General features: G+C 43.3%; 1 protein-coding gene across 1 annotated transcript; it reads left to right on the top strand.

Moving 5' to 3' along the window:
• Positions 1-1745: 1745 nt before the first annotated feature.
• On the top strand, positions 1746-14541 carry LOC5569510 (DNA topoisomerase 3-alpha). Its single transcript, XM_001658545.2, has 4 exons — positions 1746-2025; positions 2083-2716; positions 8520-8777; positions 12395-14541. Exons 1-4 carry the CDS (start codon positions 1873-1875, stop codon positions 14413-14415), a joined length of 3066 nt encoding a protein of 1021 aa, XP_001658595.1. The 5' UTR covers positions 1746-1872; the 3' UTR covers positions 14416-14541.
• Positions 14542-18689: the final 4148 nt, after the last annotated feature.

The following is an 18689-nucleotide window of genomic DNA, read 5'->3' as shown; positions in this document are numbered from 1 at the left end:
ATTTTAATTCTAGAGCATTTCGTTCAGTGTAATCGTAAGTTTTGCATTCGCTTCTAGCGCAAGTGATCGAAATGAACACGAGAATGTATGCGAACAGCGAGAATGGATGCGGAGACAGAGGGGTTAAGCTGAATGGATGCAGAAGAGAAATACGTCGACTGACGCTACGACGCTGGTACTGAATGGAATGGAATGAAGCGAAGTGAATGAGTAAAAGAGACAGGGGTATGCGTCGCAGTAAGACTGGTCGATGTTGTTGCGCATGCTCCTCAGTCTAATAACGATTTTCGACGCGGACGGTTTGCGTCCAGTTTGCGCAAGGTGAAAAAAAAATAAAATGAGAAAATATAACCGCTGGTGACGCCATGAATAAAAAAAAAATTAATGTTTTATTTTGAAAGAATACGACGCACAGGGGTTTTGGTTTTAACACTGGGGTTGTTCCTCTGACATTTTGGAAGGGACACGGAAAACAAAATTCACCCAAAATTTGAGTTTAAGCCAAGGGGTGTGACAAAATCTAAAAAAACATAAAAACATGTTTTTCGGACTTAAACCAACGGAAAACATTGGAAAATTGAGTAAACACGTGTTTTTGGCCTATACTTAAGCGTTTGGCACTAAAATCGGGACAGGGCTTTAGGACCCTATTGCTATTAGAAATCCCCTTTTGTAGAATCCATGGAGGAATTCCCTGAAGTTTTTGCAAAAAAAAAACTCCGGAGGAGTTTTTGGAAAAAGTCTTCGAAGGAATTTCTAAAGAAAATCACCGGAAAAATGGCTGGAACAAATTTATGGAGGAATTCCTGGAGGAAATTTCATAGGGAAAATCCCTCAGCAAGTTCTAAGAGACACTCCTGATGGAAATCCCCGAAATAGTTTTTGGATAAAATGTCTGGAGCAACTCCTTACTGAAATTTCCGGAAAAATTTCTAGACGAAATCCCCGGAGAAATACCTGCTGCAAATCCCTATTCATGGAGGAAATTCCCGGAAGAATTCTCTAAAAAAATGCTAGAAGGAATTTTGGAAGAATTTTTGCTGCAAATCCCCGGATGAATATCTGAAAGAATTTTCCAGAGGAATTCCTGAAGGAAATCGAAGAAGATTCCCCCCAACTTGGCTGTTTCAGGGAGAAAAATCCAAATTGGTAAACAAACATGTGTCGAACCAGATTTGGAACAGCTAAATCTTGGTCCAAAACCGACCAAAAATGGACCAGGCAGTTAGACTGTTCCAAAAAAGAAGACCAGAAAACTCCAGAAATGGTCCAAAAAATTGGAACCAACCAGTGATTTGGACCACCGGTGAAGTTGTCCTTACAATCTTACTCGCTAAACGTTACCTCCACAATTCTTACCCATATACACGCCAGGGTGTGTGATGTACCTGGTCTCCATCAAAACATTAATGTACGAATAAAATTTGTCAGTTTTGGAAAAATTCAAAAGGTTTATTCACAAATTTCATAACGCCATAAATGGCCATTTTTGACACCCACCCACCCCCTCGTAACGCTTTTTGAATGAATGTTTTATACATTTTGTATGAGCCGTAACATCACGAGGACACCCACCCACCCCCTTTAGTGTTATGAAGTTTGTGAATGGGCCCAAAACTCAATTTTTTAACTCCTGACTTATGCCCGTATTCTAGCACATGCTTGAATCGCAAAATTGTCGGTGCAGATGGGAGCACTGTATCAGAAGGAAGTGAATCACGCGCTCAAGTGACAGTTCACAAAAGCAACAACCGGCGCGAAAGTAAACACACATCGTTCGAAAATTTCGGTTGTGGTTCGTGGTTTTGTTATTTTGTTCGATTTTTCAGTACAAAAAAGCGTGATTAATTTCAGAATTTCTGTTTATAATACATGTTACGTTCGTTATTCAACGTTAGAATAAGAAGATTTTGCTCAGATACTAAACCGGGCAATGCCGCAGTCATGAAGTACCTCAACGTAGCAGAGAAAAACGATGCGGCCAAAAACATTGCCGGTTTACTTTCGCGAGGGTCTTCCCAACGGGTGAGCTCATGAATTAGCCTTTGGGTAGAAGTTAGAATAACATGTCTCAATTTGCAGCGCGAAGGCTACTCCCCGTACAACAAGATCTACGAGTTCAGTTACAATATCCGGGGCCAGCCGGTCCAGATGGTAATGACCTCCGTTTCGGGCCATTTGCTGAACTATGAGTTTCTTCCTTCGTTCCGAGGATGGCACAGTTGTAATCCGGAGCAGTTGTTCGATGCTCCGGTTCGGAAGTCGTGCACGGAAAACATGGGCAAAATCAAACAGACTTTGGAAAGGGAAGTCCGAGGCTGCCAAACCCTGGTCATTTGGACGGATTGCGATCGCGAAGGAGAAAACATTGGATTCGAGATAATCGAGGTTTGTCGGGCCATAAAACCTGGGATCAGAGTTTTGAGGGCGAAGTTTTCGGAAATAACGGCGGCCTCGGTAAAGCGGGCGGTCGAAAATCTGGCCGCACCGGATGAACTGCAGAGTGAGGCCGTAAATGTGCGCAGCGAGTTGGATCTTCGGATCGGGGCTGCCTTTACCCGATTCCAGACACTTCGGCTGCAGAATGTGTTTCCGGCGAAGATCGTCAATAACCTGGTCTCGTACGGAAGTTGCCAGATTCCGACGCTGGGCTTTGTCGCTCACCGATATAAGGAGATTGAAAAGTTTATTCCGCAGGAGTTTTGGAAAATCAAGTGTAAGTATGTGCACGGTGTCTTTCGTAGGATAACATTAATATAAAAGAATAAGTAGGTATGTTTGAAAAACCTACCAAATGACAGCTTTGACTCTGCTCTTTCAATTGGTCATGGCTGATAGCAGGTTTCTTTTTAGAAACTTTGTCACTATTTCAAAATTAATCTCTAAAAAGTCTCTATTTCCAACCAAAATGGTCACTCAAGTATTGTTGCGATGGCATTTCGCCACTTTTGCCATTAACGATAAGTGGCTACGTGAGAACCAATATCTGAAATAATTGATGGAATAAGAATTTGCATATGTGAAGAAAATAGGCACAATAAAAGTGAAAGCCACTGAAGTCAGCACACAGCTAGAGAGCTGGAATTAATCAAATAAATAGTCTTAGTTTATATTATTAGCAAGTAAGTATATTCTAGTTAAGTGTCAGCCGATGCCAACTGAGTTTGCTGATTTGGATGATAGGGCATAACTAGTGGTTGCACTGAAAATTTGTAAGATAACGTTGAACACTATTCATGAATTTAGACTAATAAAATTTATATTCAGCTTTAGCTTATCCACCAATTACGGAGTCCGTTTGATTCGCTCAAAGAAGTTCAGCCCCCAACCAATCGCCCTACCCTTCGGCAACATTAAAGAAATTTTCATAAATACCTGATCAAATGGAGGTCCAGTGTGAGAAATGCAAGTCATCAGTTCTGTTAGCGAGATGCCTAACCTGCTCACGTTGTGAGAATCATTATCATCATGAGTGTCTGAAGATGATTAATTCTACACCTTTACCTAATTGGGAATGTCACGAGTGTGTGTCGTCAACACAAGGCCACCAAATACTCTCAGATTTACAACGACTACAAGACCAGTTGTCATCAGAGAGAAAAGCTATCGATAGACGCTGTGATCTCCTGCAAGAGCACCTCAATATATTAAAAGCTAAAATTGAGAAGTCATCTGTACCTACCAATACGAACACAAATCAGCTGTTTGCTTCAGTGGACGATGAATCTATAGATGAGGAAATGAGTAGAAATGAGTACGGTGGCGCCTTAGAATCTGGGATGCAGAAGATGTTTGCTCGACAGGTTATCCCATCAGATTTGCCAATATTCACCGGAAGACCTGAAGATTGGCCCGTGTTTGTTAGCTGTTATAACAACTCTACGAAAGCCTGTGGGTTCACTAACGTAGAAAACCTTATAAGACTACAACGATGCCTTCGTGGTCCTGCTCGTCAAGCCGTTGGTAGTAAATTACTTCTTCCAGAGTGTGTAGCTCAAGTTATCGAGACTTTACAGCTGCTGTACGGGAGGCCCGAGTTGCTGATATCCTCTCTCATCTCCAAACTGCATGAAACTCCAGCACCGAGAGATGACGATCTCAACTCGTTAATCACCTTCGGATTAGCCGTTCAAAATGTGTCGGATCATATGATCGCAGCTGGATTGCAATCACATTTAAACAATCCATGTCTTCTGCAAGAGATGACAAACAAACTGCCAACACATTTGAAGTTGCAATGGGCAACTCATAAACGGAATCACAGCAATACTAATATCGCTACCTTCAGCAGTTTCATGTCAGAGTTGGTGAAAGCAGCAAGTCTGGTTACGTACACTGTAATACTAGATCCGAATGATTGTCGGGATGAGCAGAGCGACGATAGTGATGATGATAGGGGATCTAATCGATCATCTCCCATCAGCATCAGTCGTCGAGAAAAAAGAAAACGTTGCTATGTATGCGGAGAAGGCAGTCACCGTGTTTCGAATTGTACGAAAATCGCTGCTATGCCTGTGAGTCAACGTTGGGAACTTGTGAACCAGTTGAAAATTTGCGCCTGTTGCTTAAATCGGCATTTGCCGTGGCCGTGCAAAACAGTTAAACCCTGCGGCGTGAACGAATGTCGATTGAAACATCATCCGTTGCTTCATTCATCGAATGATACATTCTCGATGAATGGATGTACTGTTGACGTTGGTAGCGACAATCGTACTTTGCTAAAATACATCCCCGTGACTTTATATGCGAAGTCAAAAGAGATTAATACGTTTGCCTTCATCGACGAAGGGTCGTCGAGAACTATGCTAGAAGATGAGCTAGCGGAAGAACTTGGAATTGATGGCAAGCCTGATTCACTGAGTTTGAAATGGATAGATGGCTCCATAAAGACTATTGCGTCGAAGAACGTAGCAGTTGAAATTTCCGAGGTGAACAACTCGAAACGTTTTGCGTTAACAAATGTATGTACAGTGAAACAACTTGATTTACCAGTTCAAGATTTTGATTCAACGTTATATAGAGAGGAGGATCATTTCAAGGATTTACCTCCATTTCAGTATAATAATGTTAAGCCACGTTTACTGTTAGGGTTGTCCAATGCGCAACTAATAGCACCATCGGCAGTTCATGTAGCAAAAGATACCCCATTAAACATTTGACAGATCAACAGCCGACTAAATTTGTTGAAAAATCGATCGATTGTTGCACCGACGCTTATGAAAGATTAACACAGGGATCAAGCGAATATCACCCGATTTAATAGGGTGGGCCGACGTAATCCTACTAAATAGGTGGATAAATCGGTATTTTAAGTAAAATCCAAGTAAGTTGACCTACTAAACACCAGGTTTCGTCGGCCACCCGATTTAATCTGGCGATTAGTCAGTTGATCGCTGTGTAAAACTTCCATAAGCGTCGGTGCAACAATCGACCGATTTTTCAACCAATTTAGTCGGCTGTTGAACTGTCAAATGTTTAATGGGGTAGAAATATAATAGCTAGTAAATGCTCCTTGGGTTGGTGCTATTACGGCAGCTTATAAAAGGGTTAAAAAACGTGCAAAATGATCGCGTTAAATTTATTGTAACACATCCATTGAAATAATTGTGTTACGGGGGGGAGAATGTTGCGATGGCATTTCGCCACTTTTGCCATTAACGATAAGTGGCTACGTGAGAACCAATATCTGAAATAATTGATGGAATAAGAATTTGCATATGTGAAGAAAATAGGCACAATAAAAGTGAAAGCCACTGAAGTCAGCACACAGCTAGAGAGCTGGAATTAATCAAATAAATAGTCTTAGTTTATATTATTAGCAAGTAAGTATATTCTAGTTAAGTGTTTAAAGTGTTGTGATATAGTGTTTTGAACTATCACAGCAGGGACCGAGAAGATCCGGCAAAGCCGATGCCAACTGAGTTTGCTGATTTGGATGATAGGGCATAACTAGTGGTTGCACTGAAAATTTGTAAGATAACGTTGAACACTATTCATGAATTTAGACTAATAAAATTTATATTCAGCTTTAGCTTATCCACCAATTACGGAGTCCGTTTGATTCGCTCAAAGAAGTTCAGCCCCCAACCAATCGCCCTACCCTTCGGCAACAAGTATTTTTTCACTTATTCTGCATACCTTATTGTAAGTCCTGATTTTAAATTCTACAGACTCCAAAGAAACCTTCAGAGATTATTATGCGACTATTCCGATGGTTCTTCAGAAATTTCTTCTTGAGGGGAAGCTTCAGAAATTATTCTAGTGATTTCTCCGGAAATTTTTACTGGAATACTTCGAGGGATCCCTTTGGGGAAGACTTTTCTCGAATTCGCTCCATGAAATCGTTTAGCACTTCAACGTTACTACCTCTAGAGATTTTTCCACTAATCCTCTCATCGATTCAGCTAGTTGTTACTCTAGGAAATCTTCCAAAGATTAATACAGGAGTTCTCACAAGATAATCCTCTACCTCTTCCAGGAATTCTTAAATAAATTCCACCAGAGATTTCTCATCAAGTTCCTTTTAAAAAATTCTCAATCATTTTCTCCAGAATTTCATCCAGCGATGCTTTCAGAAAATTGTGCAGGATAATTTCCAGAGATTCAGCAATGTACCGACATATTTTTTTTATAGATTTCGTCTTGTGACTCTGATCCCAGCTCAAATAATTTTACTTAACAGTTTCTCAGGTGTTTCATGGAATGCAATATCAATACGTGTTTTAAGGTGAAGTAGTTAATGATTGTTGCTAAATCATCTCACGATTGCGAATCAAAGAAAATTAGTTGGTTTTTCACGGACACAGTTTTTGTTTGTTGTTGTGCACTGATTTACGCGCTTCCTAACTGCTCGTGTTTGAATGCAAAATTTGGCAATTTATTTGCCGTAGCTATTCATACCGTGATTACGAATATATCTGTTTTTGTACATGTTACAAGTTTTCGATGAAGCAGATTGTGTTTTGTACAATTTAAGCACCAGAATTCGGTATTTTGCTGTATACGATTCACAACTGCTAATTGTGTTCGATATTCACAATGGATTGTATGAAGTGCTCACAGACCATCAACGAAGGAGAGATGTATACGGTGTGTGAAGGCAAATGCTCTAAACGCTTCCACACTGCGTGTGTCGGTGTAGATAAAGAGCAATGGAACGCATTATCGAACAACGTCATTTGGTTGTGTGATTGCTGTATGGCTGACTTCTGCAAATACCGAGACCGCCGAGACCCGTTACAATCTACCAATGAAACTCGATCCGTAGACGTGGAGATAGCAGAATTGAAAACTAAAATTGATGTAATATTGGCAACATTAGTTTCCATCGCCGTACCTAAGCCGCCGTCATCCGTGGAGAACGCCCAATGCCACTCTACCCCTGTGTCATCGTCTAATACTCGCGGAGGAACAAATTCGTTGTGCGAATATAGTCTTGCAGATGTTTGTGAAAATGATGAACAGCACAGTCAGAATGACGTAAACAACACTTTCGATTTGTATTTAACGAATATTAGTCCAAATGTAACCGAACTTGAAATCAGTGCAATGGTTTCCCGTTGTCTAGGAATAAATTCTACTGATAACTTGAATGTAAAGAAGTTGGTGTCGAAAGGAAAAGATTGTTCTAAGCTTGACTACGTCTCCTTTAAAGTTACTTTGAATGAACATTACAAACTATTAGCTATGAGTGGTAATACTTGGCCTGAACGAGTCAAATATCGTGAGTTTGTCAATCGACATAATGATACTTGGCAAACCTAATTTGTTATTTCTGTAGTACTAAATGTTGTTTCATGTGTATGCTGTTAATGAACTGATAATAGTTTTATGTGTTATGTTTATATTCTCTAAGAGTTTGATGATAATTGTTATAGCAATGAATTATTGATTTTGTTATCTGTATGCATACCATATGTCTTAATGTTGTCAAACTATAATGATATTCTCAGTGTATCTAGTTTTAAGCTTTCATTGAGGCCTTTCAGGCCAGATGGATAAATCAATAAATACAAATACAATACAAATACAAAAGTATCAATATATGTACTTTATGCATGTTAGCGCGTACAGTGATACTTTGTCAAGTCAATATAAACTATCGAGACTGAGTTTTATCACTTTGAAATGCAAGCTGAATTGTCATCATTGTTGCTAAAACGAATGACGGGCTACTTAGCCTTAATTACTTTGAAAACTGGGATTCTCCAAGAAATTGCTTCAGAGTTTTTTCCTAGCATTCCTTTTTGAATTTCACCAAAAATTCACAATCGAGGATTTCGTTGTCAGTTATTGATGGAATATCTCTTCTTCTAATCTTCATGTTTCAAGGGAACTACTCTAAAGCTAGCTACAGAACTTTGTCGATTTTGAGGAGTAATATCAAGCCTGATAAAAAGCTTCAATTGGGAAGGTTTTTTAAACCTCCTTTTTTAAAAATAAATGTTTTGTTTCATAGACCCGTGCGTTAATTGAAATTTTGCATAGATGAATGTATAATTTTTTGCCGTATATTTCAGTAAATCACACCATCGATGAGCTGACGGTGGAGTTCAATTGGGCGAGGAATCGTCTTTTCGATAAGCAATGCTGTGAGGCGTATTTGATGCTTTGTCAATCGGAACCACTGGTTAAAATTGTTAGCGTTACGAACAAACCGAAAAATAAGTGGCGTCCAACGCCATTGGATACGGTCGAATTGGAAAAACTTGGATCGAGAAAGCTGAAAATCAATGCCAAGCAGACAATGACGATAGCGGAAAAACTGTACACCCAAGGTATGTAAAAAGTGCTTTTATGGGACCTTTTGAATCGATTTAAGGTGTAGATGCTTCGAAGCCAAATTGCAAATTTTCAAGAGCACAAATCTAGAGAACTGAACAGCCGTTCAGTTGATCGATTGGTTACCGTTAGCGTGTGACCAGTGATGCAAATTTTGAAATGTTGGCTCCTCTATGCTTAAACGATTTATATTATGGTAAATAGCATCCTCCCAAAGTTTGAAATGATTTGGAAGAAATTTGACTGTGCACAAGCCATTTGAAGTTTATATGGAGATTACTATGGAAAACGCCAACTTTTTGTGTTCAGGCCTCTATCTCTTCGACATAATATTTTATGGAAAAGTGAACAACCTCTGCTCATGTGAAATCCTTTCAGCTACAACTTTGCTGAAGACCACATTTTTATAGGACTTAAGGATAAATTGCTATTCTTAATCAAAAACTGGGTTTGCATTTTGCATGCTTAACAAACTGCTCGGCAGGCAACAGTGGTGCTCCTGGCTGGTAGAATAGATCAGTGTTATCTGCGCCATTTAGGTAGTGCTGTTTCCACCTTTCGATCACCTCGCGTCCGTCCGTTAAGATGCTCCCATCCTTATCCCGGCACATTTCACCTCGCGGCACGAAGCCTTTGCGGGATGTGTTGAGCTTCTGATAGAACTTCTGCGTTTCTTGAGAACGGTACAGCAATCCCATCTCTTAGCATTCCACCTCTTCCAGGCGGCGCTTTTTGTCCTGGAATAGGCGGGTTTGCTGTTTCCGCTTCAGTCTGTATCGTTCCACGTTTTGTCGCGTACCATGCTGCAGCATTGCAGCCCGCGCTGCATTCTTCTCCTCTAAAACCTCCTGGCACTCTTCGTCGAACCAATCGTTTCTTGAGCTCCGTTCCACATATCCGACAATGCTTTCGGCAGCGTCGTTAATGGCTGCTTTGACTGTCCTCCAGCAGTCCTCAAAAGGGGCCCTATCGAGCTCGCCCTCATCCGGCAACGCTGCCTCAAGATGCTGCGCATACGCATTGGCGGGCGTCGGTACCGTACATCGTTGATGACGTATAGTTTTGGGCGCAGTTTCACCATCACCAGGTAGTGGTCAGAGTCAATGTTAGCGCCATGATAGGTTCTGACGTCGGTTATGTCGGAGAAGTGCCGTCCATCGATTAAAACGTGGTCGATTTGCGATTTTGTCTGCTGAGGTGATCTCCAGGTGTACAGATACGGGAGGCTGTGCTGGAAATGGGTGCTACGAATGGCCATATTCTTGGAGGTGGTAAAATCTATCAGTCGTAGGCCGTTCTCGTTCGTCAGCCGGTGGACGCTGAACTTTCCAATCGTTGGTCTGAACTCCTCCTCCTGGCCAACCTGAGCGTTCAAATCTCCTATGATGATCTTGACGTCGTGGCTTGGGCAGCGGTCGTACTCGCGTTCGAGCTGCGCGTAAAATGCGTCCTTGTCATCATCAGTGCTTCCGGAGTGAGGGCTATGCACGTTTATGATGCTGAAGTTGAAGAACCGGGCTTTGAGACTCAACTTGCACATTCTTTCGTTGATCGGCCACTACCCAGTTCCCAGCTCACGTGTGTTGAAGCATGGGAAACATTCACTCGAATATTGCATTTCTCTCGCTCACATCCACAAGCGGTCAAGAGTGAGATTGCCGTTTCTCCGACCAAGCTGAGTGTTTCAATTTCCAATGCGCTTTCTTCTTGTTCGCCGAGCGACAAGTTAGACAAAAACAGCAACAGAATGATTCACTACCGACTCCTGGTGCCGAAGGCATCCGATTGCTGTCGCGAATGATTCTTTACATTCCAATTCCGCACGAGTGGCATTCGTATTTGAGAGCTGAAGAGCGTTCACTGACTGGTAATACACAAGGCGAAATGTTTCAGTGAACGTAAAATCTGTACATTTCACAGGAAGCTTTCAGTGATCGAATGGCGAACGCGTTCTTTCGTGTCTCCAATTTAAGAGAGGATAGGTGCTCTCTCCGCTCCGTATATCTTTTCATTTTCAATTTATCTCAATCGTTTACGATTCGTCGGGATTACGCTCACCCTAATAGCGCTCGGCAGTCATTGAACATTCGGTGGCAGCAGATACTTTGCAGATATTTTATCGGTAGCGTTCGGGTGAGTGAGTGAATTTTCCCATGCTTGCGTGTGTTACCGCAGCTCTGGTAGACGTGTCCAGCACACCTCCTGCAGCGCTACGATACCGTAATCGCGGATCTTCAGTACATCGGAGAGTATGCGAGTGCTTCCGATGAAGTTGAGAGATTTGCAGTTCCACGTACCGAGTATCCAAACGCTAGTCCATTTCCGTTGCTGTGGTCTTTGCCAATTGTTCCGCTCTGTATTCTCTCGTTGACGTTCCTGTGCTGATGTGTTTTTACGGTTGGCTTGCAGGGCCTGACACCAACCCCCTAGATTGCCGGAGGACCATTCCCCCGAAATGTTCGGAGGACTATAATGCGCAGTTTAGATTAGAGTCCTTCTCTGGCACTCGGACGATGATCAGCCGCCCTTGACATGGGGAACAGACGCTGTTGTGAGCCGCTCCTAACATGGAGTACTGACGCTCCAGGTTTGCAGAAGCAAAAGCAAAAGCAAACCCCCCTTCTCTGTCAGCATACGACCAAAGTTCCCACCGGGGTTGGTTACCCGATCTTCCCCAAGGTCGCTCGTACCCCGGCCAGTACCACGAGGAGGTAGGGTTAGGAGGTGCTGGGCAAACGGCTATGGACCGCACAAAGGGGTCTATTTTATTCCTGCAGGTACGCGAGGTACTAATGGTACGCCATGCCCAGCCATTTACCGTGCCAGCCTGCCTGATCAAAACGCGTGTAATTTTGAATCTAGTTATCTTAGATACGGAAATTTTCCGGCTCACTGCTCATGTTCAGAACACGCCGCAATCTGTGTTCTGTTCAAAATGCAACTCTGCCTACTACAACACATAAAATAATTTAAAATTTGAAATCATGTAAATTAACACTTATGGCAAAATGGGGAACCATTATATCCATAACTAGTATATTAGACATAATAGTCTGCACGAAAAGAATTAGTCACTAGTCGACAAATTGGCTTGTATCAGATGATGAACCATTATATGACCATTCCTACATCTTATTTGCACATTCAAACGTAACTACGCAGACTTCACATTTTAAGAATTCCCGGTTGAACTAGTCACTAGTGCCATCTAGTGGTTGAATTCCAAATTAAATGTGTTACCAAAAGGTAGTCTATGACCTTCTGAATAACAGGAATTAATAGATGGTTTTTGTATGAATTTCAGGTAGAATATGAGAAACCAAGGGTGTTTGGGTCATTTGGCATAAAGAATATTTGGCATAACTGTCATTTAGCATATTGGCCATTTGGCATTACATATTTTCATCAAGTCAGTCTTTTAAAAGAAGAGCTATAATTCTGATTATGACAAATGTCCGTTATGCCAAATAACCATTATTTCAAATGGCGCTATGGCAAATGATCTTTGGCCAAATCTAACGCACACATACAAAGTACAACGCACGGAGATTCATTTTTGTTATACAAATTTGCGCGGCAATAGAGAATTCTGATCAATCTATTTTTTTAACAGGTATCATCAGTTATCCTCGTACCGAAACGAACATGTTTACGAACGATATGAAACTAGCGCCACTGGTGGAGATGCAAACTGATAATCCCGAGTGGGGTGGATTTGCACAGAAAGTGCTTCAATGGGGACCAAATCCTCGAAATGGCAAAAAATCCGATCAAGCGCATCCTCCCATTCATCCAACTAAGTATGTCTCCAACCTAACTGGTGATGAGAAGCGGATATACGAACTAGTGGTTCGCCACTTCCTGGCCTGCATAAGTAAGGATGCTGTCGGATCGGAAACTGTCGTCAATGCTGTTCTGGCTGATGAGGAATTCACGGCTTCCGGATTGTGCATTCTTGAGAGGAACTATCTAGAAGTCTATCCGTATGATCGATGGAATTCAAGAGAGATCCACCCTTATCAAGTGGGACATACGTTTGAACCAACGGAGCTGTCGTTACATCAAGGATCGACGACGGCACCGAACATGCTAACCGAAGCGGATTTGATTGCACTAATGGAGAAGCATGGTATCGGAACCGACGCAACTCATGCCGAACACATCAACACGATCAAGGAACGTGGATACATCGGGGAAGCTGAAGGCAGATATCTAGTTCCGGGAACACTAGGTATGGGATTGGTAGAAGGCTACGAAGCGATGGAGCTTACGTTAGCACAGCCAGAACTTCGAGCCGGACTCGAAGCGGATCTAAAATTGATATGCGAAGGAAGAAAGGATCCCAAGGTTGTACTAGCAGAGCAAATTCAGAAATACAAAGAAGCCTACCGAGTGATAACTCAAAAGGCGAGAGCCCTCGATCAGGCTATGTCACAACGGTTGAATGAAGCGCCCAAAGATGCTCCTACGAATCAGTTTGCTTCCACTGGAAACAATCCTCTACAGGAAGTTTGCAAGTGTCCCAAATGCTCACAGATGATGGCTCTCAAGAAGAAGAAAGATGGGAATAGCTATTACTTGGGTTGTCTGGGATTCCCCGACTGTAGAAACACCGTTTGGTTTGATGAGAACATCAAGGAAGCTTCCGGAACTGACGAAATATGTCCAAGATGTGGAGGATCTAACAAGAAAATGACCATCAAGTTCAAACAGATTCGATTTTATGGATTGTTGAACCACATGAGCGCCGATGCGTACAAAACGTGCATCGTCTGTGACAATAAGTTCCGCGAGGTGCTCGGAATCGAAGATAGCCTAGTGAAACAATTCCGGTCAAGTGGCATACGAGCGGATGTGACGATTCCAGCAAGGGGGAATGCTCCCACGGGAAATACCACCCGAGGCCCGGCCAATCCCCCAAATCGCCCACCCCCGACTTTTCCCAGCAATCCATCCAGCGGTCGAGGTACCGGAAGCGGAACCAGCAATAACGGTCGCAACGGTTGGGGCAACAACGACGATGATGACGATTTCCGTGGGGGAGGTGGAGGAGCTATCTCTACCGGAAGTCGTACCAACAATACCTTGACCAGCGGATGGGGTACTGGTAATAGCAGTTGGAACTCTTCAAACACATCGCAAACCCGACCAACCCCTGCAAGACCCAATCAGCCGAATTCCGACTCGACCTGGAATAGAAACAGAAACCCTCCCGCCGGAGCGGACGATGGAGAGGTGCGATGTGGATGCAATCTGCCGGCGAAATCCCTCACCGTCAAGAAGGACGGTCCCAATAAAGGGCGGCCATTCTTCGCATGCCCAATGGAACAAAGCAAGCAGTGCGGATTCTTCAAGTGGGGCGACGAGGACAACACGCAACAGGGAGGATCCTCGGGTAGTTCCACTTGGGGTCAAAGCAGACCTCCACCTCCTCCGCAGAATAATCAGCGCGGGGGTGGCGGAAGCTGGGGTGGATCCTCTTCGGACTGGGGACGAACGAATAACAGTGGGAAATCGAAAGGAACCGGCAACAAAGGGGGAGACCGTCCGAAAGCAACGAGAAAGTGCGGGTTCTGTAGGCAGGAGGGGCACACCAAGGCCAAGTGTCCGCAGCGGAGTAACATGGATTTTTAACGCTTTATACTAAGCGTTTTTGGTTGAGTATTATAGTGCGATGTTTTGTATATATAAAATACTTTGAACGTTTACAAATGTTAATAGTGAATGTGATAACATCATATCCCATTATTGAATGCTTTGTTTATGACTACAGCAACTTGTTGGTTCAAGATCAATAGAACGAAAGGATTTTCAAAGCCATACTTCAAATCTTCAAGAGCATAAATCCAAAAAATAAGATAGCGGTTCGAGCTGAAAAGTTGATCGAAAGGTGGTGATCAGTAAGTAAGTGTTGTGGAAAACTCAGTTTCTCATAATTCACGCTTGAGATTTTTCATGCGTGAGTTGTCAATCACGTAACTCAGCAGTCAAAAAAGCATGGATGAGTTGGCTCTCTTTTTTTATTCGTTGTCTCGTATTTCCACAGTTTATACTCACACACGGCAATAATTTCTTGTTAGTCTGGTAAAATTATAGTAATTCTTTCTAACGTAAACAACAACATTCGGTTTTCGCGAGTTTTTGACGGGTTCTGCGACTGAATATTTTTTTACGGTTTGAGTAGATTGAGTGATTTTGCATCAAAGTCTTAAGCGTGAGATTTGCGAAGCAGAATAGCTATCTGGTTTTCTAGATTTGTGCTCTTGAAGATTGACGGTATGGCTTCGATTCATCATTCATATAATTGTATTGTGTCGATCTCAACTTTTAAATAAAATTGTTATTACCCGAATAATATGTAATATAATATTTCTCTTTTTTTTAATTCTTTATCAGTAAAGGGTGATACAGTCAAAATTTGGTAAAGGGAAAATGCGCGTAAATTGGTGAAAACGTTTATTAAAAAAATCAAATTATTGTAACCGGCCAAAACTTCACTTTTTTGGACTTCTCTTGAAACTCGAAATTTACTGAGCGAGTAAATGATGGCCAATGTTTACAATTCGAAACTGGGGTAACGTGACTCGGCTGGAATAGTGCGTTTTGAAAATATGCCTCTGGATGGAATTTTTCATCATCTTGTTTCTGTAGCATAGCAGTATTCCTCCAAATCCATCAGCGCTGGTATCACAATGCAACTTGGTTTCTCAATCAGGGCTATACAACGCCAGTACAGGAGCGGCTACCAAACTATTTCGAAACGAATTAAAAGCTTCGACACATTTATCGTCAAACTCAAATTTCACATCAGGCCGTGTCAATGCTCTCAACGGCTTAGAAATGGCCGAAAAGAAAGGGACAAACCTACGAAAATATGAAAACAATCCAAGAGCTTTTGAGTGAGAGTGTGAATAGCCTGCAAATGAGACCCCTTTGGGCGAATACCTTTTTTACTGACAGGGATGGTACACAAATTATGTCACGCTAAATTTCAACTTTTTCGACCCCCTCCACCCCCCTTGTTCACGTTTTTTTGTATGAGTCCTCCGAAATTTTTGTAAGGCTTGTCACGCTTGGCTTGACCCCCTCCCCCCCTCGGAGCGTGACGTAATTTGTGCATGACCCCACAGTGAATCCAGATCAATCTCAGTATAATCGAACAAACACTTCTTAAACTTCACCTCTACACGAAATTCAGCAATCCGTCTCAGAACGCGCTGCAATAAAACGAGATGTTCTTCAATCGTGTGACTAGCTAATGTTACGTCGTCCAGGTATACTACCAACGATCCCTCTTTAATGAATGGATTCAACACACGATTGATGAAGCGCTGAAAGACCGCAGGGGCATTTCTTAGGCCAAACGGCATTTTCAAATATTCATACTGACTGCCCAGTGTAATGCGTAGTATGCAAACCTGCAGCGTCTGTACTCCATGTTAGGAGCGGCTCACAACAGCGTCTGTTCCCCATGTCAGGGGCGGCTGATCATCGTCCGAGTGCCAGAGAAGGACTCTAAGCTAAACTGCGCACTATGGTCCTCCGAACATTTAGGGGGAATGGTCCTCCGGAAATCTAGGGGGTTGGTGTCAGGCCCTGCAAGCCAACCGTAAAAATACACCAGCACAGGAACGTCAATGAGAGAATACGGACCGGTACAATCGACAAAGACCACAGCGACGAAAATGGACTAGCGATTGGAAACTCGGTACGTGGAACTGCAAATCTCTCAACTTCATCGGAAGCACACGCATACTCTCCGATGTACTGAAGATCCGCGGTTTCGACATCGTAGCGCTGCAGGAGGTGTGCTGGACAGGAGCATTGGTGCGAACGTTTAGAGGTAATCATACCATCTACCAGAGCTGCGGCAACACACGCGAGCTGGGAACAGCTTTCATAGTGATGGGTGATATGCAAAGGCGCGTGATCGGGTGGTGGCCGATCAATGAACGAATGTGCAAGTTAAGAATCAAAGGCCGATTCTTTAACTTCAGCATAATCAACGTGCATAGCCCACACTCCGGAAGCACTGATGATGACAAGGACGCATTTTACGCGCAGCTCGAACGCGAGTACGACCGCCTCCCAAGCCACGACGTCAAGATCATCATAGGAGACTTAAACGCTCAGGTTGGCCAGGAGGAGGAGTTCAGACCGATGATTGGAATGTTCAGCGCCCACCGGCTGACGAACGAGAACGGCCTACGACTGATAGATTTTGCCGCCTCCAAGAACATGGCCATTCGCAGCACCTACTTCCAGCACAGCCTCCCGTATCGATACACCTGGAGATCACTTCTCCGATATAACCGACGTCAGAACCTATCGTGGCGTTAACATTAACTCCGACCACTACATGGTGATGGTGAAACTGTGCCAAAAACTATTCGTCATTAACAATGTACGGTATCGACGCCCGCCTCGGTATAACCTAGCGCGACTGGCCCAACCGAAAGTCGCTGTCGCATACGCGCAGCATCTCGAGGTAGTGTTGTCGGAAGAGGGCGAGCTTGACGAAGCCCCTCTTGAATGCTGGAGCAACATAAAAGCAGCCATCAACAACGCAGCCGAGAGCATCGTCGGGTACGTGGAAAGGAGGACATGTGATGATTGGTTCGACTGCAGGCAGGTTTTGGAGAAGAAGGATGCAGCGCGGGCTGCAATGCTGCAGCAAGGAACGCGACAAAACGTGGAGTGATATAAACGAAAACGAAAGCAGCAAACCCGCCTATTCCGGGACAAAAAGCGCCGCCTGGAAGAAACGGAATGTGAAGAAATAGAACAGCTGCATCGTTCACAAGAAACGCGAAAGTTCTACGAGAAGCTTAACGCATCCCGAAAAGGCTTCGTACCGCGAGCCGAAATGTGTAGGGATAAGGACGGAAGCATCTTGACGGACGGACGTGAGGTGATTGAAAGGTGGAGGCAGCACTACGATGAGCACCTGAATGCCACGGAGAACACAGGCGCCGAGGGTCACGACAGCGGAGGAAGTGGCTACGTCAGCACGGCGGATGAAGGGAACCAATCTGCCCCCACATTGAGGGAAGTTAAGGATGCCATCAACCAGCTCAAGAATAACAAGGCCGCTGTTAAGGATGGTATTGGAGCTGAACTCATCAAAATGGGCCCGGAGAGGTTGGCAGCCTGTCTGCACCGGCTGATTGTCAGAATTTGGGAAACGGAACAGCTGCCGGAGGAGTGGAAGCACGGGGTCATATGCCCCATCTTCAAGAAGAGCAAAAACTGGAATGTGAAAATTATCGTGCGATCACTATCCTGAATGCCGCCTACAAAGTGCTATCCCAGGTTATCTTCCGTCGTCTATCACCAATAACAAAGGAGTTTGTAGGAAGTTATCAAGCTGGTTTCATCAACGGCCGCTCGACAACGGACCAAATCTTCACTGTACGGCAAATCCTCCAGAAATGCCGTGAATACCAAGTCCCAACGCATCACTTGTTCATCGATTTCAAAGCGGCTTATGATAGCATCGACCGCGAAGAGCTATGGAAAATCATGGACGAGTACAGTGCCAATGAACAGTTCGGATTCCGCCATGGACATTCGACCACTCATCAACTTTTACGTGTAACAAATTTGATCCGTTCCAACAAATCTGAAGGCTACTCTACTGGTCTTGCTCTTCTAGACATAGAAAAAGCATTCGACAGTGTTTGGCATGAAGGTTTGATTGTAAAATTGAAAAATTTTAATTTTCCAACATACATTGTTAGAATAATTCAAAGTTATCTGTCAAATCGTACACTTCAGGTTAATTATCAGAACTCCAGATCTGAAAGACTTCCTGTAAGAGCTGGTGTTCCCCAAGGCAGCATTTTGGGACCAATATTATACAATATTTTCACATCTGACTTACCTGAGTTACCTCAGGGATGTCAAAA

Source organism: Aedes aegypti, chromosome 2, assembly GCF_002204515.2.
Source record: "Aedes aegypti strain LVP_AGWG chromosome 2, AaegL5.0 Primary Assembly, whole genome shotgun sequence".
Lineage (NCBI taxonomy): Eukaryota > Metazoa > Arthropoda > Insecta > Diptera > Culicidae > Aedes > Aedes aegypti.
This window is presented reverse-complemented; position numbering and strand designations above follow the sequence as displayed.